The sequence below is a fragment of the Amphiura filiformis genome, chromosome 17, assembly GCF_039555335.1.
Source record: "Amphiura filiformis chromosome 17, Afil_fr2py, whole genome shotgun sequence".
In the NCBI taxonomy this organism is placed as follows: domain Eukaryota; kingdom Metazoa; phylum Echinodermata; class Ophiuroidea; order Amphilepidida; family Amphiuridae; genus Amphiura; species Amphiura filiformis.
In genome coordinates, this window is record NC_092644.1 from 21,990,007 (window position 1) to 22,016,842 (window position 26,836).

The 26,836-nt window shown below is 37.0% G+C and overlaps 1 protein-coding gene across 1 annotated transcript; it reads left to right on the forward strand.

The window, feature by feature from the left end:
* On the forward strand, positions 1 to 26,836 carry LOC140137471 (uncharacterized). The gene is given in 31 exon segments (XM_072159166.1): positions 1 to 330; positions 2,671 to 2,727; positions 3,105 to 3,143; positions 4,792 to 4,905; positions 5,672 to 5,848; positions 6,180 to 6,350; positions 6,919 to 7,072; positions 8,554 to 8,656; positions 9,479 to 9,623; positions 9,921 to 9,995; positions 10,582 to 10,755; positions 11,001 to 11,201; positions 12,436 to 12,606; positions 13,426 to 13,698; positions 13,970 to 14,103; positions 14,106 to 14,182; positions 14,734 to 14,885; positions 15,474 to 15,706; positions 16,507 to 16,719; positions 17,204 to 17,330; positions 18,001 to 18,111; positions 18,809 to 18,957; positions 19,840 to 20,019; positions 20,480 to 20,606; positions 21,146 to 21,391; positions 21,979 to 22,135; positions 22,914 to 23,096; positions 23,535 to 23,698; positions 24,307 to 24,564; positions 25,025 to 25,057; positions 25,746 to 26,836. Coding segments are annotated over 31 exon segments (4,761 nt in total). The 5' UTR covers positions 1 to 206; the 3' UTR covers positions 25,985 to 26,836.

Below are 26,836 nucleotides of genomic sequence, written 5' to 3' on the forward strand. Positions count from 1 at the left end.
ATCTTCATTTCATTTGCAATCGAAATCTTGAGAAGTTTGCTCCCGGAGTTTGCTGCGACCACTGGTGTGCTGCATTTGGTGTTTTACTAAATTCCAAGTTATCGGACACTAAAATTAAAGCTATATACACCTGAATTATACAAAACGGAAGACAGGATATAATTATACATCTTGAAGAGCAAATTTGGAAATTAAGAGAGCCAAAAATGGGCTGTTTGTCCAGTTCATCGAAACTTTTCGTCGTAATATTGTGCCTGTTTTTTGCTTCGTTGGAAGTACAATGCCAAGACTCAACAACTGCATCAGATAATCTTTTAGTAACAGACGAAGGTAAGAATTATTTGTTTCTTTGATTTGCTGTGTTTTTTTAAACTTGCTTATAATGGTTTTATCAAGTTGTTTGTTTGTTTGATTAAAACCGGGACCGTAGAATTAGCAGATTAAAAACCTACCAAAACTTTTCTGTTAGCGTTACATGGCGCAACTAAGATATGACTTGGTGAAAATACTCCTTCTGTATTGTAAACTTGTCTCACTAAAGATTTTGTTGTTATATTTATATTGTGAAATACTGCAAAGTGCAAACATATAGCCTATGTATATCCGGAAAAATATTTAATGACAAAAGTTTTACAGAGTGTATAAAAGTTATTGGTACCCAGTGAGCATGGATAAGACACCCACATCAAAATGCAGTTTAACATTCACATAATTTGTAGATTAATGTAAAGATAAAAAATTAAGATAAATTGTCATTTCAAGAGTATCTAGGCCTAATGTTGGATATGACAAAAAAGCAGATGCATGTTTCATTAGACGGCAAATTAGATGGATACCAGGAACATAACCTGTGATATTTGAAAAATGCACAAGTACTATCATTGATACCAGTCCCATTTTTTTCTCGTTATCAAATATTACTGGCAGGATAGGATATAAGCAGTTTCATGTTTGTTCATGCATAGAATCAACAAACCTTGTCTTTTAGTTTTTCTTCATTTCATTTCATGAAGATTTCGCTGTAGATGAATCAGCAATCAGAGTGCACTTAAAATTAAGAAAGAACATAAGATATAGGTCGACTGCAGAAAGTTTCGGACAATGATGGGGACAAAAATATACACGTGGAATCAAGTCCATTCTAAACTTCATCAGGTCGCATTTTCTCTGTTATAAAATGTTACTTGAATATAGGATATCAGATAAAAGCAGTGTCATTTCCATGTCCAAACATGCGAATCGGCAAACTGCTTGTCTTTTTACTTTTCTTAATTCCATTTAATTAATGAAGATTTAGTTAAGGGGTACTACACCCTTGCCCAATTTTGTGCCTATTTTTGCATTTTTCTCAAAAATTATAGAGCATTGGTGACAAGTAAGATATGTATATTATAGGGGGCAAGTACTACAACTGCTACACTGGAATTTTTTATTTCAGCACAGACAACAGTTGTGGAGTTACAGTAAAAAAATGAGGGAAAACCAATATTTGATCAATAAATCAAAAACTACTTGCCTTGAGTTGCTGAATTTTCAGTGCAGTAGTTGTAGTCTTTGCCCCTATAATATACATATCTTACTTGTCACCAATGCGCTATAATTTTTGAGAAAAATGCAAAAATAAGCAAAAAATTGGCTAGGGGTGTAGTACCCCCTTAACCTCTTGAAACGCTATTTCCAAGTTTAAGGTGATACTACTCCTGATAGATTTTGTGACTAATTTTTGCATTTTCTCAAAAAATAACTACACACTGGTAACAAAAGTTACGTATAGGCCTATTATAGGGGCAAGGAATCAAATTACTTCACTGAAATTTCAGTGATTCAAGACAAGTGGTTCATTATATACGACGTATGTTAACAAAATGAATGAGGTACATTCTAACGGTACCTCTTTTCTTATCATAAATAACGTACCGCTTGTCTTGAGTCACTGAAATTCCAGTGCAGTATTAAACTGGATTCCTTGCCCCTATAATATACTTTTGTTACCAGTGTGTTATTATTTTTGGAGAAAAATGAAAGAAAAAAATACAAAGTCACAAATTTATCAAGGGGTGAAGTACCACCTTTTAAACAATCCCTGTTCTGCTGGTGCAAACATTTCAATATTTTGTGACAGGTTGTTTAAGCGATGGTATAAGAATGTTGTTTCTGCTGTTTCGTATCGTCAGTTCACCGTTAATGTAAATTGTTTAAGGGTAGACGAGGTATTGTTGGTCGAAACCACCAAAAAAAATCGACTTTCATTTATATCTAGATCAATATATTATTAACAAATAACACCTTGATGTTGTGCAAACGTTCATTCTACAAATCCTATACTTTGCAAACTTGCTTAATTTATTGTTGTCAATGAGTTATGTACGTTTTACAAAAATGCTGTTGTTTCAGCCTCATTAAAAAAACAACTCAAGAACCACGTGACCAACAAAAGTATATCTGTGATATTTGAATTCTTCTATACACTCGCTATGAAATGATCAATGCAATTTTGTCAAACCTCACTACCATTCGCAAGATGCTGTAAACTACCAAATCGCAACCGTTTAAAATAGTTGCTGACCTTAAACCATGAGAATAGTCTATTATCATCTATTCTCATCTTCTCTGTTTAAACGGTGTATTTATTCCGCAATAATATACAATGTACTTTATTTCTGTTTATAGGGACAACTGAATCACAAACTGGAACTGAACAGACGGATCTGTTAATGACAACTGAAAGTACGTCAGGTTTTCATTATTTTTCGTAATTTTTTTCGGGTTTTTTTTTTCGTTCGTTTTTTTGCTGTTTTTGTTGGGCCGGGTTACCTACATTTCTCTTTACAATTTTCCATTGGCTCGCCTTATTCCTTTTAAAGGAACTTTTATTTTTCATTACATCTTAATTTGTTTCTATGTCAAAGGTGTTTTTTTAACTTCAATTTTCTGTTTTGCATCGTTCTTGCTCTTTATCTTTTTTTGTTAGGGCCTATATTATATTAAGTTAGATTTTCCTTCGTTTGATGAACGCATTGATTGATGTTTAAACATTGTGTGATTATGCAGATTTTCAAATACATTATTAAATATGGTAATACATCTCTTTCTTACGTATTTAGGTACAACAGTAGATGCCACAACAAATACTGCAACTGAAGGTATGTACAATATACAAAATGAATGACAAAAATAACAAAATATATTCAATTTTATAGGAACATAGTACACAGTCGAACTTTACGGAGGTGTTTCTACCTCCGTGGTTTATAAGATTCGTATAAAAGCATTTGAACCAGGAGTTGATAAAATCCTTGATAACTCAGATGAAAGTCGGATTTACCAGGGTGCAAACTTGATATGCGCGAATAAAGTAGCCCAACATGTTTTCTGGGCGATTCAGTAAATTGGGCATAACCATGATAACGTTTGAGTTCAAATGATCAAAATTCAAATAGGCCTACACGTAATACCGTTTTTCAGTTTATTTATTAAAACCAGGGTGAGTCAATTGATATGCTCCCAAGTTTGCACTTTTTTCTAGTATTGTGAACACCCTGAATACAGAGATATCACTTTTCAGGTTTTAGCGCGTTTTTATTTATTTTCAGCCCATTTTGGGGCTTTTTGACCTGCATTCACATGCTTTTTTCAGGTTTTTCTAACCATTGGTTATAATGTAGTGATATGTGTTTTGTTTTGTTTTGGTTTTTTTGGCATAGAAGTTTTGAATTGACTTATTGATAATTTGAATCAGAAGATAGCGGAAGATAATAGTTTAAACCCAAACACCCTGTGGAAAACATGACCTTATAATATATCATCACACAGGGAGTGTGAATTTCAAATGGGTTACCTGATAAAGAGACTCCTGAAATATAGGCCTACACGCTGCCGCGGTTGCAGCAAAACGGATTGTGATTCTATTGAACGTCTGTATTTTTATGGGATGTCTTTTTCAAATCTGAATTGCAACAATTTTGCAAATAATTTTAACCAAAGTCCGCGAAATAATTCAACATTACAATTAGCAGTGTAGAGAACCTTAGTTTAAAAAGATTAAATGTCACTAGATTGACATACAATTAAATAGTGCTAATTAGCAAAATATAAACATGCTTGCTTTGTTTATATATTTTCAATTATACCTACAACTGAAATCGTATCCAAACTTTAAAAAAAATTATGTTACCGGAAGTTTCCTTCAGTTGAACAAGAAATAGATTATACGATGCATCAAATCAATTTCCATCCATATTTTATTTTATTTTATTATCCTCAAACATTTTGCAAAAATATATATGTGATATGCTTTTGTTTTAAAAAAAGAAAAAGAAAAGTGAAATAAGCTATGCAAAACGAGGATGTTTTTGCTTTAGTTTTACTGTGTTACGGTATATTTTCCTCGTCCGTCCGGGCGTCGTATTTTTTCCCGATTTGACCAGGTGGTGGCCGCATTGCATTCTCTAAATTCAGTAAATTTTCATCGTCAACCGTGTAATTGAATGGGATTATTTTGAAATTTTAAAACGCTTGAAATATCACAAACAAATGGGCCTATGTTAATAAGTAATATAAATACAAGCTAAAACCGTTGGGGTTCGATAATGAACCCCACAAAACTAACCAAGTATATTGAAAATGCCATACGGCCGGGCGGTTTCACAAGTTGCGGGCTCGATCATGTCATCCACCACCTGCGATTTGACTATACTACAATTTGATATACTTTGTGTGCGCGACTCAGTTTTTTTTTTTTTTTGCCTAAATGAAATTTAACTTTAATTTGTTTTTGTTTGGTTATTTCAGCGGTGTGTCTAGGTGTGGCAGATTGCGCCGGGGTATGTAATGGTGATGCTGTAGAAGATTGCGCAGGAACTTGTAACGGTGTCGCCGAAGAGGACTGCTCGGGTGAATGTGGAGGTAAGAAGAACCATTGATCGACTGGTATCGATTTATTAAAAAAAAGATATGAAGGTCTCTAAAAGTTACCGTAATCACCAATCGATTCCAAATGACAAATTTGCATATACTGATTTTGTTTTTTACCTGCTTTGACGTGTTAGACAAGTAAAGAGACTTGTGCCAGGAACTTGTTCTAAATCGATAGAAAAATTGCGGAAATAAAAGATTATGGATATAAATTAATGCGCAAACAGTATTTCGTTAGTGGCGGCGACGGAGGCCAATATAAGCAATATTATAGCAAAACTGAGTTGGATGGTTTTGTTGTTGTTTTTTTTTTGGGGGGGGGGTTGCTTTTATTTTTATATATATTTTTTGTTCAATATAGTGAAATTTTACTTGAATCCATTCTATCTTAATAAAAGTTTTACTAATTGTCTTTCATATTTTCGAATAATGGCTTAATTTTAACCACCATACACAAATGCTTGACAATTTCTTTTCAAAATGAATAGAGTTCTCCACGTATGAATTTTAAATGAAATGAACATATCAGGCAGCTCCATTTTAATGTCATACTACTCCTGTGGAAGATATTTCCAAATTCTTCAACAGGTGGAGTGTGGATTTTAAATAGAATAGCCAAATAAGCACCAAAAGTATGGACCTTGCAAAATAAATTTGTTGACATGCAAAAAGTAGATCAAAATAGAGTTTTCGGGCCTTTTCAACAGTTTTACATTAATAAAAAGTGGTCCCATTGTTTATATTTCTTCCTTCTTAGGTTCGGCCTTTATCAATAACTGCAGTGTATGTGTTGGGGGAAATACGAGGCGAGCCAACGACTTCGGTGCCGATCAATGTGGAAACTGCAAAGCAGCTGAAGGTTATACAGAAGACTGGGATTGCGATGGAACATGCAACGGCACTGCCATAATTGACGACTGTGGAGAATGTGTTGGTAAGTTTCAGCAGAGATGCGCAACTTGAGGCGCAGACCCACTACAAGCCTCAGCACACCTTAAAAGACGCCCCATACCATATAATTATAAACCATTAAGATACACTATAGAGAAAGTCAGCATCCGAAATCCGAAAGTCTACATCCCCGTACTCGCACTATACGCCGCGCCGGGGCTCGAACCCACGACAAACACAAATGCCTTGCCGATTGAGCTAATTAGGCTGAGAGAAATAACTCGTCAAGTTTCAGCAATGAACAAACTGTTATTTTGTGTGTAATTAAATTTAACACCGAAAAATATAATTGTTTTATATTATTTCTCTTTTAGGTGGTGATACTGGTACTGCCGCAAATGTAAACGACGGCCGTTTGGACTGCCGCGGAATATGTGACGGTGGATGGCTAGAAGATGATTGCGATTACTGTGATCCCCCTACTAGTGTAGTGTATGAGTTCGGTAGCAAGTATCAGGATTGCACAACTAATTGTATTAAGCCAGGTACGTCATAGTTTCTCTTGTAAATTCATGCTATGTTTGTTACAACTGATATAGAAATAATTTAAACAACATTCGGAGATTGTATTTTATTTGGTAGGCATAAGTAATTTTTTTGTCATAAAAAATAGATCTGTTAGTACAGCTATCCGGACGCATTGACTGCGAGATATACAATAGGCCTAGTTAGTCTCCTACGCAAACTTCTCTCTCCATATCTATTCGACCCCATTTTTAGTCTGCTACACAAACTTCTCTAGCTTTCTCTCCTGCTTTAGCTTTGTGCGTTCTTGTTCGGTGCCCGGGTTCGGTGTTCCATTGATTTATTACCGATACGAGATACCTTATCAAATCTACCAAGCATGCACAACAGCTCTTTCTGGCAGGCAGTTCCCTTTCCATGGATTTGCATGTGTTCCTCACGGACCAACCTGGGTAAACAAACAAACAAACAAACAAATAAGCGGAACCAAACCGGCTGCAGAGACTACGAAAAAGCTTATGACGTGTGTGTGTTTACACTGCTATCACAGTACTCCAGTAATGAAGCAATTTATCACTTTATCAACAGGACGCGCTCGTGCTTATGAGAATGAATGTGACGAATGTGTTGGAGGAAGCACCGGTCTTGACGATAGCGAAGGCAAGAATGTGTGCGACCAGTGCGAGAGTGATCCAGACGCAGATGCAACCTCGTGCGAGGGGTGTGATGGAGTTGCAAACAGGTATCTTACAAATCTCATTTTCTCAGGTTTAGATATCAATAAATGTTTGTATGGAAAATAATACAGTCCACAGGAGTATTTCGTGATTATAAAATGTATAGCATCCTCTTTTTATGAATTTTTTTCAGTAGATATCCACGAATAAGCTTATTCCCAAAATTTTAGTTCCGATTTTGCGTTTGCGTGATACATGCTTATGTAAATATGTATTACACTGCTGCATATGCCACTGTTGCATGCTGTAATCATGGTAATTTCATTCTGGGACACCTAATACAAGGAAATTATAATATAATGTTGTCCTCATTCACAAACTGATACTATCTAGATTAGGCCATATTACGGTTAAGGTAGTTTAAGGGGTGGGGTATGAACCTTTGGACAGTATTTATTTTGGGACATTAGAGCACATCAGACATATCGAATTGCATTCTGAATACAAAGAATGTCCTTCTGATATCAAATAATTTTGATTTTTTGAAATTCGTAATGTAATACACATTTTATGGCAAATCATTAAAAATTGATATTTTTGATATTTAACAGTACTCGAAGTACACTTTATAAATCTGATGATTTATATTTGAAGTGTATGTAGGTGGGATGAAAAGCCGATGATCAATTGAAAATTTTGACCTTTCGTGTTGAAGATATGGATTTTTTTCCCCAAAACGCCAGAATAAAAAAGGCCTTTTTGGGAAAAAAATCCATATCTTCAATATGAAAGGTCAAAATTTTCAATTGATCATCAGCTTTTCCTCCCAGCTACATACACTTTAAGAATATATCATTAAATTTATAAAATTTTCTTCGAGGACTGTTATATCTCAAAAATGCGAAAAATATCAAACCTAGTTTTTAATTGGTACCTAATTGGTATGGCAATAAAGCTCTCCGGGAACAGGGGCTCCACGTTTGATATGTACGGTATAATTATGTATAACATTGTTTTGCATGAAAAATGAACATAATCAATAAGCAGTAGCAGCACTAGGGAGACAAGCCCCCCCCTCCCCCACATACTTGTCTTGCCCCTAGTTTGGCCTTCACTTTTAAGGCAAACCCTCCAAATTGCAACAAATTCCACTTTTTGCAGCAATTTTGTGCAAAATTGGTTGATCTTGCCCCCCCCCCCCCCCTTCATTTCACTTTGCCACCCCCTGAAGAAAATCCTGGTGCTGCTACTGTCAATAAGTGCTCCTTTCAGATGAGCAATACCTGTAAGCATCTCGGTCACAAATGAGGCCAAATAAGGTAATTTATTACTTTCCACACATGGTCTCAAATTTCAGAATTGTATTTTTGCATGACATTTTGGAATCAGCATGAAAAATACATTAAAATTAGTACAAACACGTTCAGTGGTTCTTGTCTTGCCCCACGAGTTTTTGATATTTTTGAAAAAAATGTAGCAAAACATGACTTTTTTTTTATAGTTATAGCATTAACCAATTATTTGTTGTTTCTTTTATTTTTACTAGTGGTGTTGTGGATGATGCCTGTGGTGATTGTGGAGGGGATGGTACTAGTTGTGTTGGTGTCAGTAGAGTAACACCAAACATTATCCCGGATACCTCTGTAACGGTATGTATAAGGCCTATAATGACAAAATTGGAACCAGGGCTGTCAACTTACTCTCACACATTCAGCGTGACACTCACACATTCAGCATCCGTCAACATTTTGTCCCTCTCCCTACTAGTATGCAAAGTTCAAACAATACTCTGTCTCTGTATGCTCCTCAACAATATCTCACGGCATGCAAGTCTGAAAAGTTGACAGCCTTATTGGAACAAATGTAAAATTGTATGATTTTAGACTTTAGAATAAAATCACAGCAAAGATGTAAAAATGCATATTAATTTTCCTAAACGATCACAATGTGCTATAATGTTTGTAGCCCTACTATGATACTTGAATATGATATTCAATTAGCTCCCCCCCCCCCATACATAGATGAGCATGACATTCAATTAGCCCTGGCCCCTCCTTGTAACTAGATGATCATGATATATTCAATTAGCCCCTCCCCATACTTCATGAGCCTAATATTGAATTACCCCCTCCACCATCTTCATGATGGTATGATATTCAGTTAGCCCTCCCCCGCTACTTATGTATATTAGCGCCAATCTTGCTTCAAATGTGGGGGGGACAACAGACCAAAATTGTTAAAGAACAATAAAAAATGGGTCATTTTGCCAAAAGTTCCCCTGTTCCCTGGGCCCATGCTTAGTGGTGTAAGGAAGTCCCCCCACCCCGATGCAACTTTTGTACATGTTTGATATTTTTGTTAAATCCCCCCCCCTCCCTTGATAGTTGCTTTGCCCCTTCCCCTGTAAATTTCTGGCTAGATGACACTGCTAAATGTAGTTACCGGTATATAACATTTGTTTTTAAATGCAGGTTGCAATTACTGGTGCAGGATTCACTGAAGGTGCAACCCTGAAATGTACATTCACTGATGACAGTGATGATACCGTCACCGAGGGTGCAGTGGTTACCTGGACCAGTGTCCAAGCTTTGACTTGTACAGCTGATCTTGATGCAGGTAGGTACAACATGGTATATAGCCCTCTCCACACTGGCTTATATAGCCCTCTCCACGATGGCGTTGACTGCAGATGACACATTCCAGATTTTCTTTTAAAATTCTTAAAATTTCATAATTGTGTATTTCAATGTAATTCGCATGAAAAATGCATTAAAATGAGTACAAATCGGCCTAATGATTTATTCAGTTCAGTGGTTCTTGAGATGGGCTCTTGATAATTTTCAAAAAGTATCTTAAAAAACCTTTGTTGAAACCCATTCATTAAACAATTAAGTTGTGCTTGTTTTTTTATAGGTGATTACACTGTTTCAGTTGAGCGTAATGGTGTTGTTGGAACTGACGTTACTGCAGATCTTAAGGTGTTTGCAAGTAAGTTTATAAATATCAGAAAGAAGTAGTGGTTTGTCCTATATAGGACCCCTAATAGAGTTTGTACATTCACATTATGACCTTTGAACGTGTTGTGTACAAACAGTTGTACTTATCAACTTGGGGTTACATTTTGAGCTCTGATTTTTAAATGGGGTTAAAACATGATACATTGGGCTATTCCAGTTGTTCAAAAGCCATATGCCCCTACACATGACTTAACTTAAATCTCCTTTGCAGAGAGTGTAGATTTCAAATGGAGTCGCCCATTCAGGTAACCCCATTTGAAATTCACACTCCCTGTGTAAAAGATAAAGGTCATATCTTCCATAGGGGGTGTATGGATTTCAGCTGGAATAGACTATTCAGTCTCAAAGTGTTGCCCTAGCCTAGTGAGGCACACGTTGTTCAAATATGAACTAATTTTGCAGAAACTCCAACATTAACAGGCTGTATGAGTTAAGCTCCCAAGGCTGACATTTGAACAAAGTACTGCACTATTTAAATAAGATCAAATGGACAAAAAAATTATTCGGTTTGATGATACTGAATATATCATGTACTCTTTTTTTTCCACTTTTGACAGATATTGAGGTAAATTCCTTTGACCCAGCAAACTTCACCACAAATAGCACACTAGCAGGAGAAACAGAAGAACTTGTAGTGACAAGTACAACATCTAATGCCTTTTCTACCCTCCGTGCTTTGGATGATACTGTTTGGGATGTGATGCCAGTTTTAATTGCTGAGGCTGATGATGGTAAGCTACTTTTCTTACAGGTTCTCTGATTGGTTAATTGTAAACATAATCATCTGAGTAGTCCAATCAACATAGAGCTTCCAGATCTTTTGGCAATTTTAAGCCTTGATATCCCTGGGTTGATATCAATACGTTGTTTTACAGGCTGTGGCAGCATCACTTTTCTGCTGTTGCTAATTAATATGTACCAGGTAGACTATTTTATCATTGAAAGTGAAAATTTCTCCTTTTATCCTTCTTTTTAGGTACAACATATGAATTTGTGGGAGAATTTTTGAGCGACAGTGCAATAAATTACACCTTTATTTACCCACCGGATTCTGGCCGATATAACCTTAAACCTACAATCAATGGTGAAACAAGCTTGGACCTCGCCACTGACCCAACATATACGTATGTTAGCTACCAAGAGCCAATGGTTACATCTGCTAAATTCACACCTCAAGGTAGGCACACTTTTATCATCATAATGGGCTATTCCATTTAAAATCCACACTACCCCTGTGGAAGATTTAACTAAAGTCTTACACAGAGGGAGTATGAGTTTTGAATATAATAGGCAATTGGGTAACTTCCATTTGATATACTCTCTCCTGTTGTGGAAGATAATACAGAGGGAGTATGGGTTTCAAAATGATTAACTCTGACTAATTACATTTGAAAACATACTCCTCCTGTGGAAGATATTTCCAAAATCTTCCACAGGGGGAGTGTGGCTTTCAACTGGAATAGCCCAATGCTACTGACAATAAATCTTGAGTTTCCTGTCACATAATTTATGAAAACAAGTGAGGTAACTTTTTCATTGTTCATTATTTTGTGACTTTCATTATATGACTAAACGTGAGTGTAAATCTAGGCTATCAGATGCCAATCTATCGCAATGAGTTGACTGAATCATCAGTAGCGAAATGGATGTTTTATTTTGATTTTTCCACTAATGTTGGGAAAACAAAGTTAGCTAGATGTACATTTTTACTAATATATCACCGCTATAAGCAATAAGTAGGAGTCCATGCCCTCTCAGTCTAACAACCATGAGCGACACACAATGTAACCAACATACAGAGTCCATGCTCTCTCAGTCTAACGTCCATGGAGCCCATGCTCTCTCAGTCTAACAACCATGAGCGACACACAATGTAACCAACATACAGAGTCCATGCTCTCTCAGTCTAACGTCCATGGAGCCCATGCCCTCTCAGTCTAACAACCATGAGCGACACACAATGTAACCAACATACAGAGTCCATGCTCTCTCAGTCTAACGTCCATGGAGCCCATGCCCTCTCAGTCTAACAACCATGAGCGACACACAATGTAACCAACATACAGAGTCCATGCTCTCTCAGTCTAACGTCCATGGAGCCCATGCTCTCTCAGTCTAACGTCCATGAGCGACACACAATGTAACCAACATACAGAGTCCACGCTCTCTCAGTCTAACGTCCATGGAGCCCATGCTCTCTCAGTCTAACGTCCATGAGCGACACATAATGTAACCAACATACAGAGTCCATGCTCTCTCAGTCTTACCTCTGTGAGAGACACAAAAACATGGTGCAGTGCCCCGGTGCAGTCCATGCCCCCTCTGCTAATTACCTCCATGATACACAATGGAGCCAGATGCAGGTTCCCTCCCTCAATCTACCTCATGTCATTTGTTCTTGTACTTTGTAGGTGCTGCTTTGATGTTGTCTTTTGATCTTGGTGTGGATTATGAAAGCTTTTCCAGCTGTGGTGACGTCTTCAGCAACGCAGAAGTTCTTGGTACCGGTGCCGAGTGTAAATGGAGAACTCCCAAGGATTTGTACATTGTGATTGGAAGAGGCTCAGACTTGATTGAAATTGGTGAGGTCTTCCCCTTCAAAGTTATTCTTTACTCAAAATGTGAAATGATAATAATATTTAGTAGTAATAAATCTCAAGATTCCCAGCAGAAGTGTTAAAAAATTAAAAACTAGATTGAATTAAATTGCATAAAAGTGAAGTGAACGAAGGATAAGCCTTTTATTTGTCATTAGTTATTTTTGAAATGAAATGAAAAATTTGGCAAAATGCGAGGAAAACAGCAGTATTGACAAAAGTTGAAGCCCCATTAAAATATGTAGCTAATTACTCTACTTACGTAGAGACATTACAGAATCATGTTATTGTTAAATGCACAGCTTTCGGCTTAACCACTTGCAGGCCATGTTAGCACATATCTATGACTCTAACAAAGGTGCCAAAATATGAATTTTGATGATTTTTATGATCCTCCGGATGAGCAAATCACTGAACAGGCCTTTAAAAATTGTGAGTAGGAAGAATTAAGAATTAATGAAATTACTGTAACAACCTAATTCAGGCTTATACATCACTCTGTCACCAAACAACAGCGACGGCGCTGCGGGAGCAATATATTTTTCTTTCCCCCAGTTTACCACCCCACCACCCCACTTTTGAGGTAAAACCCCAAAAACTTTTCATTTTGTGCAAAATTTGACAATTTTGCCCCCTGAAATTCACTTTTCCCCCCAATACCCCCACCCAAAAAAATTCCTGGTGACACTACTGCCAAACAATGAATATAGGATAAAAGAACAATGAAAACAGATTATGCCACCCAGTACATTAATAACACATAATTATACCATTTCTCATAATGAAAATTTGTACATCCTACAGGAGAGACACTTACCTTCGAAGACGATGCCGTGTATGCCTTCCGTCAAACCTATGCTCTTGCAGCATCTGGCAATGTGGAAGTGGCTGGTCCAGATACACCCTTAGTACCAACAGCTCTCATTAGTGGCTCTTCTCAGTTGCCTAGCTGCGGTGACGTGGCACTGAATGCCAGGAGATCAACTGGTGGAGGCGGCAGGAGTATGATATATGAGTGGTCCGTTTCAAGTTCTGGAAATACAACAAGTGTCGATTCAACCCTTTCTAGTCTCAATAGTGAGTAAATTAGTTTTTTTTTTCATGCATATTGCTATATCGTAAAGATTCACCTAATGGTATACTTGGGCTCCTCCTTTACCTTGGGGGCAAATAGAGAGTTCCTTCCTCTGAAATCCAAACAAGAATTAGGGTGCAATAAGTGCTTGAACACATAAATCTGCATGATTTGTGTGTTTAAGTAAACCATGTACACAAGGGCTCTTCATTGAAATTTTAAAATATATTTGTATCTAAATAACATGATTCAATATCCTCTTTTGATATTTAGGCGGCAATGGTGGTGCAGGATCTGCTCTATTAGAATTTGATGGAGATGATTTGGATGCAGACACAGAATATGATTTCACTTTGAATGTTACCAACTTCTTGGGTGGATATGATGATTCAGCCTCTATCACAGTGGAACGTTCTGGAACGGCTGCACCACAAGTCAACGTACTTCCCCAGGAATTGATCCAACTAACGTTAAAGTGTCAGAGAGGTAAGTCTCTTTCCTTCTAAACTAATTATTTGCTTTTTGTTATGCGTGCCGATAAAGTCCCAACATACGCTCACTTAAATACACATAAGGGTGGGACAGTCGCGCATTACGCAACGTGCAACTAGTGTAAGTGCTGCACCCAATTGCGTGCATTCCATTTAATATCAATACACGATGTTAAACTGTCTCATTTTTAACACCTTTTATAAACTGAACAAACTAGTAGGCATGGACTAGGCTAGAGAAAAAGGGCTATTCTAGTTGAAATCCATACACCCCCTATGGAAGACATGACCTTAATCTTCGACAGAGTGAGTGTGAATTTCAAATCGGTGGTGATTATTTTGAAATCTACACCTCCTTCGAGGGAGACTATCAGACTAAGGCATAGGGGATGTGTGGATTTTAACTGGATATAGCAAATGGGCTAAGAAATAGTGAAAGAAATCAATTTTTGAGACTTTTTCCCTGTAACTGCTTTTTGATATTTAGTTGCATTTTGCCATTTACATCTATTGTTTGTTTATTCAAATGTTTATTTTCAATTTCAGTTTCTCCATTACTGCAGAAGTAACATTTTATTCAGCATGTGTGCCCGCAGGAGAAACCGTCTTTACATGGTCTTGCAACAACTCGGATGTGGCTCTCAATTTGAAGACTCAAAACAGCAGGACATTGTTTGTGGATGCCAACTCCTTACCTGGTATGTAGGGATCAAAGCAGACTTGTCTACACCTTAATTCAATATAACTTATGGTGACTCAAAGCAGACTTGCATGCACCTAAACTCAATCTGATTTATGGTGACTCAAAGCAGACTTGTATAACTGACTGCACCTAAACTAAATGTGACTTATGGTGACTCAAAGCAGATATGAATAGCTGCACCTAAACTCAATGTGACTTATGGTGACTCAAATCAGACTTGTATAACTGCACCTAAACTCAATCTAACTTATGGTGACTCAAATCTGATATATAACTGCTCCTAAACTCAATGCGACTTATGGTGACTCTATACTACTTCATGACTGGAATAGAACTATCCCATTTGGACAATTCCTAAATTTTGGTCTTTAAGATAAATTACACTTTCTGTACCTCATATCAGTAGTTTAATAAATGGTATATATATAAACAATGGGAGGTGCAGAAACGCTTCTGTAGACACCAAGGAAATACACCTGTTAAGATCATGCTTTATAGTTGACACAGAAGTCATTACCAGAAATCAGATTTGTATAAAACCGTGGGAATCTACTTACACAATGAATGTCTCTTTGTTTTCTAGGTGGAGAAGCCATTGAATTCACCATCAGGGTATATAAATCTAGCGATTCCAGTACATTTGTGGACCAATCAGTAGTTGTTCAAACCGTCAAATCTGCTCTGGAGGCAATCATTAGTGGTGCTTCAGAGTACAGCGTAGGTCGTGACAGCGGTAACCTGGTAGTAGATGGTTCTCTGACCTATGACCCTGATAATGAGGCTAGACCATGGGTTTATTCTTATGAATGTATTCAGGTGAGGCATATGTTTAAAAAAGGCTATTCCAGTTGAAATCCAAACACCCCCTATAGAAGATGTGACCTTAATCTTCCTCCTCACAGGTCGTGTCTTCCATATATGGGTGTATGGATTTTAACTGGAATGGCTTAATAGTTTTATCACAACTTCAATGTTTTTATGCATAATTCTCAAGCTATTTTTACACTAATTATTAAAATCAATTTGTAGAAAACAGGTCATGTCAGTGGGGTAGCTTGGGTCATCTGATTGGGGGGCACCGGGTCTGATTGGGGGGACACAAGCCGTTTTTGCGACAATTTTCCTATGGGATTTTTTTAAATTTCAGATCGATTGGGTGGCACGTGCCCTATGACGCTTCGACACTGGGTCATGTGGCATGGTGCATTGATGCAAATGGACTTCCCCATTTGAGATCTACCATACCTCTGTGGATGATTTAAGAAAAGCCTTCCACTGAGGGAGGATGTTTTTCAAATGGAATTGGCTAGGTTTAAACTGCAAAATCTAGCAATGACCTACCACCAAAATGACTTGACCAGTTCAAATGCATGTGAAATTGTCCAATTTTAATGTCGCAATTAGGATGATTCAGGCCCGGATTCAGGCCTAAAATAGGTCAAAAGGAAGATACACATCACAAATTTTGATAAATTTTGTCGCATGTATTTTGAGCCAAGGAGCAACTACTTTGCTCCCCCCTCCCCGGTATGCCACTGTCCATATTTTTCAAGCATTTACTTTAAAGATATTATCCTAAGTATTAAAAAATGTTCTCTAATCTTGTTCTTTTGCAGACAACCGACAACAGTGCATGCTGGTCCTATGATCCAGATCACATTGGTGAATTGATCATCAATGATACCAACATTGCTGGTGCTGTGTTGACAGTTGATGCATTGGGTTTTCAAGCAGATAAGACTTACGAAATAACTCTGGTGGCTAAAAAACTAGAACGGTCTGCATCGGCCACTGTCACGATTAGCGCTGTTGACGGTAACCCTCCCAAGGTGAGAATTTCTTACAGGGTACATGATTGGTTAATTACATGATATAATCATCTGAGTAACCAATCGAAATAGAGCTTTTAGATCTCTCAGCAGTTTGAACATTAATCCTCTTCAGCCTTGCTGACTATTCTTACCATTTCTGTGATTGGCCCAATGCATGATATATCTCTCCAATAAAAAAAGGCGATAACTCAGCTGGTATTTCCCATGAGGTTAAATAAAATCATGTTTTGATCATCATTTCAAAATTTCCCGAAAAAATTTCACTTTGAAAATTTGAGTCACAAGAATTGCATTGCAAATTGCATGTATGTGAATAAATTTTGGTAACATTTGTATTCCTGTTGAAGTTAAATGGTTTGACATTCATTTTCAATTCCTTTTAATACTTTCATTTGGTTTTTTTCATCAGTTAACCACCATTAATCAATATTTTGAATTGTATAAAATTTATAAATTTTGAACCTTCCCTATTTTCTTCCAGGTTGTGTTTGATGAACTTCAAGATGATGGTAAAGTCAAAGACACAGATGTGATTTTCTTGAGTGCCAAAATATATGGAGCCGCGGCTGATGATACGGTTGCATGGTCTACAGTAGGCACTGAAGACGGTAAGTTTTACTTCATATGAGTGAGAATAACCATTTTCCCTCAAATTGCAAAATTATTTGAATTTGAATTTTATTGTCAGTTGGAACTAATTAAAGTATTGGGATTTTGTTATGTTTCATTTGGCAAAACAAGATAGCATTTTCTTATTCCAAAAAATTAGTGCTGTATTTTTCTGGAATCGGGAGTAATGTGTCACAAAATAATGGACCATTTTAACATCGGTTAAGTAGGCATACTTGGAAGTTCACATAATACAAATGAATATAAATTAGGGTGCAACTGGGATAAATCTATTTTATCTGGGTGCAACTGAAGACCTGAGCGCAAGAAGACGATAAGTTCACTTGGCCCCTCAACAGTTACATATAGTTTCTTAGGGTTTTATAATGTTCCAGGGTGAATACATCACCGATTTGTTTTGGCCCCTGAACATGTATAAAACATTACCAAACTATAAGCAACTTTAGTGTATACATGTTGGGGAGCCAAGTGGACTTACGGTCTTCTTGCGCTCAGGTCAGATGTGTGTCATTGGGTGTAACTTTAGTGCAACTGGATGCAATTGCAATTTTGTGACACAAAGCACAATTTGGATACAACTGTTTTTCATTTCATTACCCAGCAGGTTTGTTCTTAATGTGCTAATTGTTCTATTTCATCATCTTACAGGATACGGTTTTCTTGATCTGAGTGATTCAAGTAATTTGCTGACTGGATTCCCCCGAATCCTTGATTCAAGTGCATCTGGATATATAATTGCCCTGATGGGAATCCAAGGAGGTAAGTACCCAAAAGGCAGTATATTCTTTGTTACTTGTAGATACTGTACTTTTACTTCAGGAGACAGAGAGACCATAGACAGCAGAAGTGAGGAGAACACACCCCCTTAAAATGTTTCCACAGGGGATGGACTGCCCCATGAAAATCCTAATAGAACATGAAAATAAAGCAATATTTGCCAAAAAAAACACTGTTTTGGACTAAATTTCTGCACACTGACCCATCAAAAAGCAAAATTTGCCTTAATTTTGGGTTAAAACAGTCTAAAATTAAGACAAGAAACAAAATATGTTCATCCTCCCTATATTTTAATGCTTCCACCGCCACTTGGAGAGACTGAAGGAATATTTAATTTGCCCTTCAATTCATCTACAGTTATATCAAGCCAATTTCTGTAATTATTTATATAGATAAAGGGATATATCAGTTGAAATCTATGTACCACCTGTGGAAGACATGCACTTAAATCTCACACACAGGGGCTGTAGATTTCAAATAGAGTCGCCCATTCAGGTAACCCCAATTAAAATTCACACATTTTGTGTGAAAGATTAAGGTAAATCATGTCATCCATAGGGGGTGTATGGATTTCAACTGAAGCCTAATGATTTCAATGATATGTCACTCAATATAAATTCTCAATACTCAATATATTCTATACTCAATATATGTTCTTGCTTTATTCCATTAATTTCAGGCATTGCAGAGCGAGGTACAGTGTATGCATTCCAAGTTGCTGCTACTAATAGTGCTGATCAAACAGGAACAGCTAAAGCATATATGACAGTACGTTCAGGGCCAACATCCTGTGAATTCACTGCCAGCAATTATACAGCTTTATCTGATGTAAGTTGTTTCACATAAATAATCATTAGAGCCATTCCATAAAGAGTCATTACATGCGAAATCAACAATGTGTAGAACTCTATGGAGTAGGCAAACCTAACTGATGTGTTAAAGCCATCGAGTCCCAAAGCCAATATCTCTCAGAAATGTTGTCCAAAGACATATTTTCAACATACATGAAGTTGATGGTGGGGTAGGCCTATAATGTCTGACATTGGTTTTCAGGGGGGGTCAAAATGTACAAAAAATGTACAATTAGGGTTTTGCATGGGTAATATCTCAGCTAATAGTATTCTAATAGGCTCAATATGGGATTAGAGTAATGTCCCACCATTGGAGTTCTGACTCCCCGAAGTTGGTCCTGGATGGATGAAGTTGCATTTTGAGGGCTCTATATCTTTTTAAGTAAAGGACTTACAAGTTTTCTGATGGCAGATTTGAATTCTACACAAAGAAGTACCCCAAGATACATATTTGTAAAAGTTGTATGGATTCCCTTTATACATTTATGGTCCTCCAAACATCGTCTTTCGCGTAGTGACACATTTTTTACGCTGACCCCCCCTAAATTTCAACTTGCTACCACGGGAAAACGAAATGGAGTATGAAGCTCAAATTTTCAGCATTTTACTTTCTCACCAATATCTAGCACCACACAGAAAAAGAAAAAAATTGAAGAGGTGCTACGGTGCACATCCCAGGAGTTGACATGGAATTGTAATTACAATTTTGCAGTATTAATACTTGAGTATCATGCAGTGAATTTGTATTTGACTGTTAAAGTGGAAATTTTTGTGAATAATTTTTTGTGCTTTGCCAATCAATTTGAATGGTTTTGCTAGGTTTTAAATTTGCAATTCTGTACATTTCTCTTTTATATAGGCTGATGCTTTGGTAGAATACTGTGTGACTGATGCAGACTCAGAACCATTGACATTCCAATTGATGACAATTGACTCTGATGGAAATACTAAATCTGTCACAGATGCCGTATCTGAACCAGAAATCACGTTTGTTGGTAAACCAGCCGTATCTGGAACCAGTAGAACATACGTCATGCAGGTAAGAAATGTCAGCCCTGGGTAGAATAATTGCATTTATGCATCATATTTTGAGCCATAATGTCCTCATCTTGCTTACCAAACAACTTACTGTCAAATTGACAATTCAATTTCATTTTATATAGTAACATAATCAGAAACTGTCTTTTGGAATTTGCAGGAGAGCATTAAATAGCTCTAATGGAGCCTTCAACAAGAGTTGTTTCGAGCATTTACTGTAGAATGTAAGAAGAGAGTTGTCAACTAAGGAGCTAAAAATCACTCTCCTAGATCAGATATAAGGAGGGCAGTAGAGTGATTGCTCTCACTCTCCTCAAAAGGCAGTCCCTGCATATTAAACTCTACAGGTTGTAACAGCTATATAATGATTAGTATAATAATACATGTTTTTATAAATAATTGAATAACAATAAGGAAATGCAAAGACTGATCCCATTTTTTGTTCATGTTATTCCATACAGGTGTGCAACAAGTTTAGTATATGCTCACAATATGAGGACGTTGTCACTATCACTCCAAAATCTTCTTTTACTACGGCAGAAAAAGACGCTTACAAGGAATCACAAGTCAGTGAATTCAAATTCAAAGGTAAATCAAAATTGACTTCTCCTTCTTTAGCTATTAAAGTACAGTCTGCCATAATTATGGTACATGCTGGGTGAATGGCCATGCCCAGAAACATTAAACCAAGGGGGGTTGGGTACAAACAAAATGAAAAGGGGGGTCATCGAGTATAAAAATTGTTTAAAGGTGTCATCGGGTAGAAATTTTGAAAAATATGGGAGTAAAATTCTTTCTTGTTCCAAATTTTACAGTACAAATTTGCTGAAATAAAAGAATTTGAAAGTTTTGTGGCATATTTTAATGATACAATTCTAGGGGTCATTGGGTAGCTGCAATTTAAAAATAGGGTCATTGGGTAGCCACATTAAAAAAAAAAGGATCATCGGGTATGACTTAAAAAAAAAAAAAAAAGATTATCGGGTATATTCAACTTCAAAAGAGGGGCCTATTGACAGGCATATACCATCACTTCCGCCTTTGAGACACATTATTAAAACCACAGCACTATCCTGAATTACATCACCCTTTTTTAAATAGTTTCAATTGTCTTTCTCAATTTTCAGGTGCTTACCAAACAGCATTTGGCAATCTAGGACTTCTCGCTGATATAGAAAACAGTTCTCGTCGTCGCCGTGATGCCTCTAGAGTCCGCAGAGTTGCTGCAGACACAACAACAGACACTGCAGCAGAGCAACTTGAACTTATCCAATTGACATTAGATGAGACAGTTTTAACTACAAGTAGTGCTCAATTATTGATTGATAACACAGCCTCTATACAAATTAGTGACATGACCATTCAAGATCAAGGTGAGTTTATATCCCACTGTAAGAAAATATCTCCCAAATACACCCAAATATCTCCCAAATACACCCAAATGTCTCCCAAATATTTCCCAATTACACCCAAATATTTCCCAATTACACCCAAATGTCTCCCAAATATTTCCCAAATGTCTCCCAAATATTTCCAAAATACACCCAAATGTCTCTCAAATACACTTATTTCTTCCAAATGCAACAATGTAAATAAGGATAGAGCACCCTGCTCGCCGAACCGATGAAGTGGCCTGCTCTAGGCTTCTCATTACTGGTGTGTAATAAATCAAACCCTAAATTGGACTATTGCAGTTGAAATCCACACTACCCCTGTGGAAGATTTGTATGTTTTTCAAATGTAATTGGTCAGGGTTGATAATTTTGAAACCCATACTCCCCCTGTATTATGGCTTATCTTCCACAAGTGGAATTATGGCTTTACCTTATTATCTTCCACAACTGGAGTGAGTATTTCAAATGGATGTTACCCAATTTGTCTATTCTAATCAAACCTCTTAACTCCCTCAGCATAATATCACTAAAGTGAACATCGGTTTTTTCATTGTATTCTCTTTCAGACGATTTACTTGACTATTTCATAGAAATGATTGCAGTCTTTGAAGACGCTGGTGAAAGTGTACCAGATGGTTCTTCCGATATCATCTTAGAGAAAGTTGGTGAAATTTCAGATGGTCTCGATGCCACTTTCTACTCAAGTGTCCTGGATAAGTGCAAGTAAGAAAATACACCCAAATATCTCCCAACTATACCCAAATGTCTCCCAAAAACACCTGAATGTCTCCCAAATAAATGGGCATGTTTTCCAAATGTCTCCCAAATATACCCAAATATAGCCAAATGTCTCCCAAATATAGCCAATCTCCTTAAAGCCTCCCAAATATATCCAAATGTTTCCCCAAGTACACCCGAATAGATAGGCAGGCCTAATGGAGAACAATGGATGATATGGCCTATATAATCTAGTTTCTTCAGATTATGGACACGTTTGAACAAAAAACTACAAAATGGTCCTACATGTGTAGTTCAAAGTGTATAATAATTAGTATTGAGGTAACAAATACCATAACCTAGTTAACCTGACTTCTAAATCATTATTTTCCCAAAAATAGAGATTTTCAACCAACTGACTGAAGGTATTTAAGCCCAAGTGGATGTGTCTCCCAGGGGTGGTGGTGGTGGGGGGGGGGCGAAATACTCAGTACAAATGACCATATGTGGACGTGCCGCAAACATGGGTAGCATTTTCGACCTTTTGGTATATCAAGGACTCCTTGTTGTAGCCAAAATTGTCAAATTTTTGGGAAAGTTGTAAAAACTAAGACAATTTGGGTTCAATGTGGCAAAAATTTTAACAATTAGTATAATTGATGGGTCCACTTTCAAATTCTCAATGGCACAACACTACACCCCCCCCGATGTGTCCCCAATCCCAGCCAGCCTCCAGTGGCATCCACTTATTACTAAACAAACTTATATATTAATTTGATTTCAGATCTGTGCAGGAAACACTCCTTGGCAGCCTTACAGCTGATATAGTTCTCGGTGGTGGAGTTACAGAGGTTGTTGATAGTGATGTAACTCTGGGTATTCAGAAAACTCTTCTGGATGGAAGCTTTACCTCAAAGACATCTGGAACTACAGTTGGAATTGACTTCGGTTCTGAACTCAGTGCATTGTAAGTGTTAACTTTAATAATCTGCATGCTAAAAAATCCTAAGTTTTGAGTTTTTTCTCAAAAGAACTATCAATATATCAAGAACTATCAAGAACCAATAACTATGTTTGTTAATATTCATTTTTACTCATTTTAATGCATTTTGATGCGGATTCCAAATATGGTAATTCTTTAATTTTTAAAGAATATTTAAAACTCATCGTCTGCAGCCTTAGATTTAACCCTCAGGACACTAACAGCAGTTTTGATAACTTCGATAACTTGCTCATTTCAATTGCCAATTGCTTTAAAACTATTTTAGTTAAACTTGCATTTGCAGATGATCTTATTAATACCCTCTTTGATTGGTTCAAAAATGGACACAATATTCATTATGGCCAATTGGCAGGTAGTCCTCATAAGGTTATAACCATGGCTTTATTGTTTTCCAATCATTAGGTATGGAGCTGTTTGGACATGTAGTTCTGGAAGTGCATGTTCAGGTGTGACAGTGAAGATTTCTCACTACAACACAGGTGTGGATATTTACTCTCAATCCCTTGATGCTAGTGTTATGGTCGCATCCGATATCATTGAGATTACCCTGGCTGATCCGGATGATGGTAAGTGGACTATTCCATTTGAAGTCGGTCATACACCTGTGGTAGATTTAAGAAATTTCCTCCACAGAGGGAATATACTTTTTCTATGATTTATAATTATATTACGAAACCCAGCATCATTTACACAATATCATAGTCTGTTCCACACCATTTATACAAGTGACAAATAATATAGTTATTCAAAAACCTTCACTTTGATTTTAAAACTTAAAGGGGTATTTTGTGATCCACAGCCTCATCCCCCCATTTTTCTCAAAAAAAGTTGAGATTTTTATATCACTGGAAACCTCTGGCTACATAATGTTTATGTACAAAATATTTCTTGCAAAGATATTGTGAAATTTGAATTTCGTTCTGGTGCACCAGAACGAAATTACAACGCATTGTCTATGTAGCAGTGTAATACACATAATCATGCATAACTCGCAAACACAAAATCGGAATCAACTGAAATTTTGGGAATAGGCTTTTTTCGTGGATATGTACTGAAAAATGTCATAAAGAGGATGCTAGGATCACAAAATCCTCCTTTAAGCAAACCATCTTCCTCAAAATGAGCCCCTGGAATATGATGCTTAATGTGTGTGTGCATTCTTTTCCACATACAGATTCTGAACTTAGCGTCACTGGTCTGTCTACTCCTGTGGAACTCACCTTCCCTCTCACTGTTGGCCTCTCTGATGTGTCCTTCTCCTGTGTTGCCTGGGATTCGGGCAGCAGTGATTGGTCTACTAGTGGTATTACTACAGCAATGGTAGGAAGTGACATAGAGTGTTCCACGACTCATCTTACAGTGTTTACTGTCCTCGGTACCACTATCACTACAACGGCTCCTGCAACAGGATCAACCATGGCAGCTACTACAGGTAAATAATTTTGTCTCATAAATTGTCTTAAATTCATCCACGCAAAATTTGAGTTATCAGAAATAATCAATTTTAGACGGTATTCAGATTCCACTTTTGTTGAAAATTTTGTCTAAAAAAATTGTGTTGCAGCAAACCTCTGCAAATAGAAATGAAATTTATCAGCTCAAGTCATTTAGGCTATCATTGACTAACAGTCTAACACACTGTGTTTACTCTCAGTCATCTGGCAAATGTTCAAATTGTGATCAATTGAAACTGGTCAACCAGAAAAACTCACTTTTTGTACGATGGAATTACCAACATTGCGCCCACAACCTTTGGCCTTCAGCTGGGTAGATGACCTAGGTTCATCCCAGGTCAATTGGTGAGGAAGTTGCTTGATGACTCAATCCCAAGCATGCGACAGATTAACTCTATAACACTCATATTAATCTCATTTATTTCCTCTTATTTGCAGTTGGATCTGGTGGTAGCAGTGGGGGTGGTGATGGTAAGTATTGTTTTGTCTGAGTGCAATCCCCAGGTGCAATTTTGATACTCCGTCTCATGAGAAACGGCATACCTTGCTTAGATCCAGGTTTTAACATGCAGAAAGTTTTGTGTCAATTGTATATTGTACACACCAGTATATGCAAAGTTACCTTTGTGTCTGACTTTTGCACATGATCACATGTCTTAACTGTAGTGACCATGTAAGGTGGCGAGGCATCATGCCGAATGAGGTATCCAAATACAAAGAACAAATTTAAGATTTTGTAATTTAGTTACTTAGTACAGGGCCGTAGCAAGCGGGGCGGCCGGGGATGCCATGGCCGCCCCACTTTTTGAGAAATTTGTTATGTTTTTCTTTATATCTTTATTTCAATTTGGGCATATATTAGTAATTTGGCCGCCCCACATTTGTGATGGCCGCCCCACAATTTTCAACCTTGCTACGGCCCTGACTTAGTACACAAACTAGACTAACTGTTGCAATGTTTAGAAAACTGCTTCAAACTGGTTTCTTAGATACGCGCTACCATGTCTCCTGAACAATAGAAAACAAAAGAATATATCAATGTAATGATAATCATAATCTCAACCAGTTTACACAACAAAAACTTAATTTTTATTGATCATATCATTTGCTTGTAGGTTTCAAATCAAATTGTTTATATTCTTCAATTTCTTTATTACAGATAATATCCCAATCATCATAGGTGCAGTTGTTGGCGGCCTGGCCTTAATCATCTTAATCATCATTATCGTAGTGGTAGTAATGAAAATGAAAAAGAGTAAACGTGTTGGCCCTGAAGACGAAGAAGGATACACAAACCAAGGATACAGCAGCAGTGAACGAGAACGTCGAGAAGAAAGAGAGCGTCGGGAGCGTAGTGATGTCCGGGAACGTCGACCATCAACTCCTCGCGACTCGTAATCCTCACAACACTGACAAGGTGCAACTGAATATTTTAGACCAGAAACATTTTGCTTCCACAAAGCCTGGAACTACGCATAATTTCATTTTTAATCAGTTCACCACTAAATTTTTATGGATATTATCAGTTTTATCAGTATAAAACATTTTTAAAATATAACAATCACAATAATTATTATTCAGTTGAAATTGAGGATACACTTCTTCGATTAGCATCCAGGATTATACAGTAGGCATATCTTACCAGCTTTCACCAGTTTGGGACTCTCATGGCAGGTGTATACTGGAGGATACATATTATGTGTGCTATTAATTCATTTTTAACATATCAAATAGTTTGAATGAAATAGCATACTCTCCCAGGCTTACAAAAGTAGAAGATTTGGAAGTAATTGCACAGAATCATACGAGGAAAATGAAGAGCCTCCCTGGCCCACCCATTAGGGAATTCTGTGCAGGCACATGCACCGCTGCCTCGTATATCCCTTGAAAGTTGCCCGATTTTTAAACAGATTTATTGCATAGGTTATGCTCACAAGCTGTATTTTTGTTTTTTAGTTTTTGTACCATAATTCCTGTATATTAATTTGTATAATAAAATTGATCCATATGTGTGGTCATGCAGGCAAGCCTCATCATAGGGTTATATGTTGTATTAGTTTCTCTTGTGAACATGCTGAAATAATTTGATTTTGCAAAAACATTTTGTAAAAATGATCAGAAAGTGTTCTAATATATGCAAAATTGGTATGTACACATTGTTTATGACTAAAGAAAAGTATGATACACTATGATTTATCAGATGATGCAGTGGCATAAGATTTCTTTTTGTAATGGGGATGGGTTGGAAAA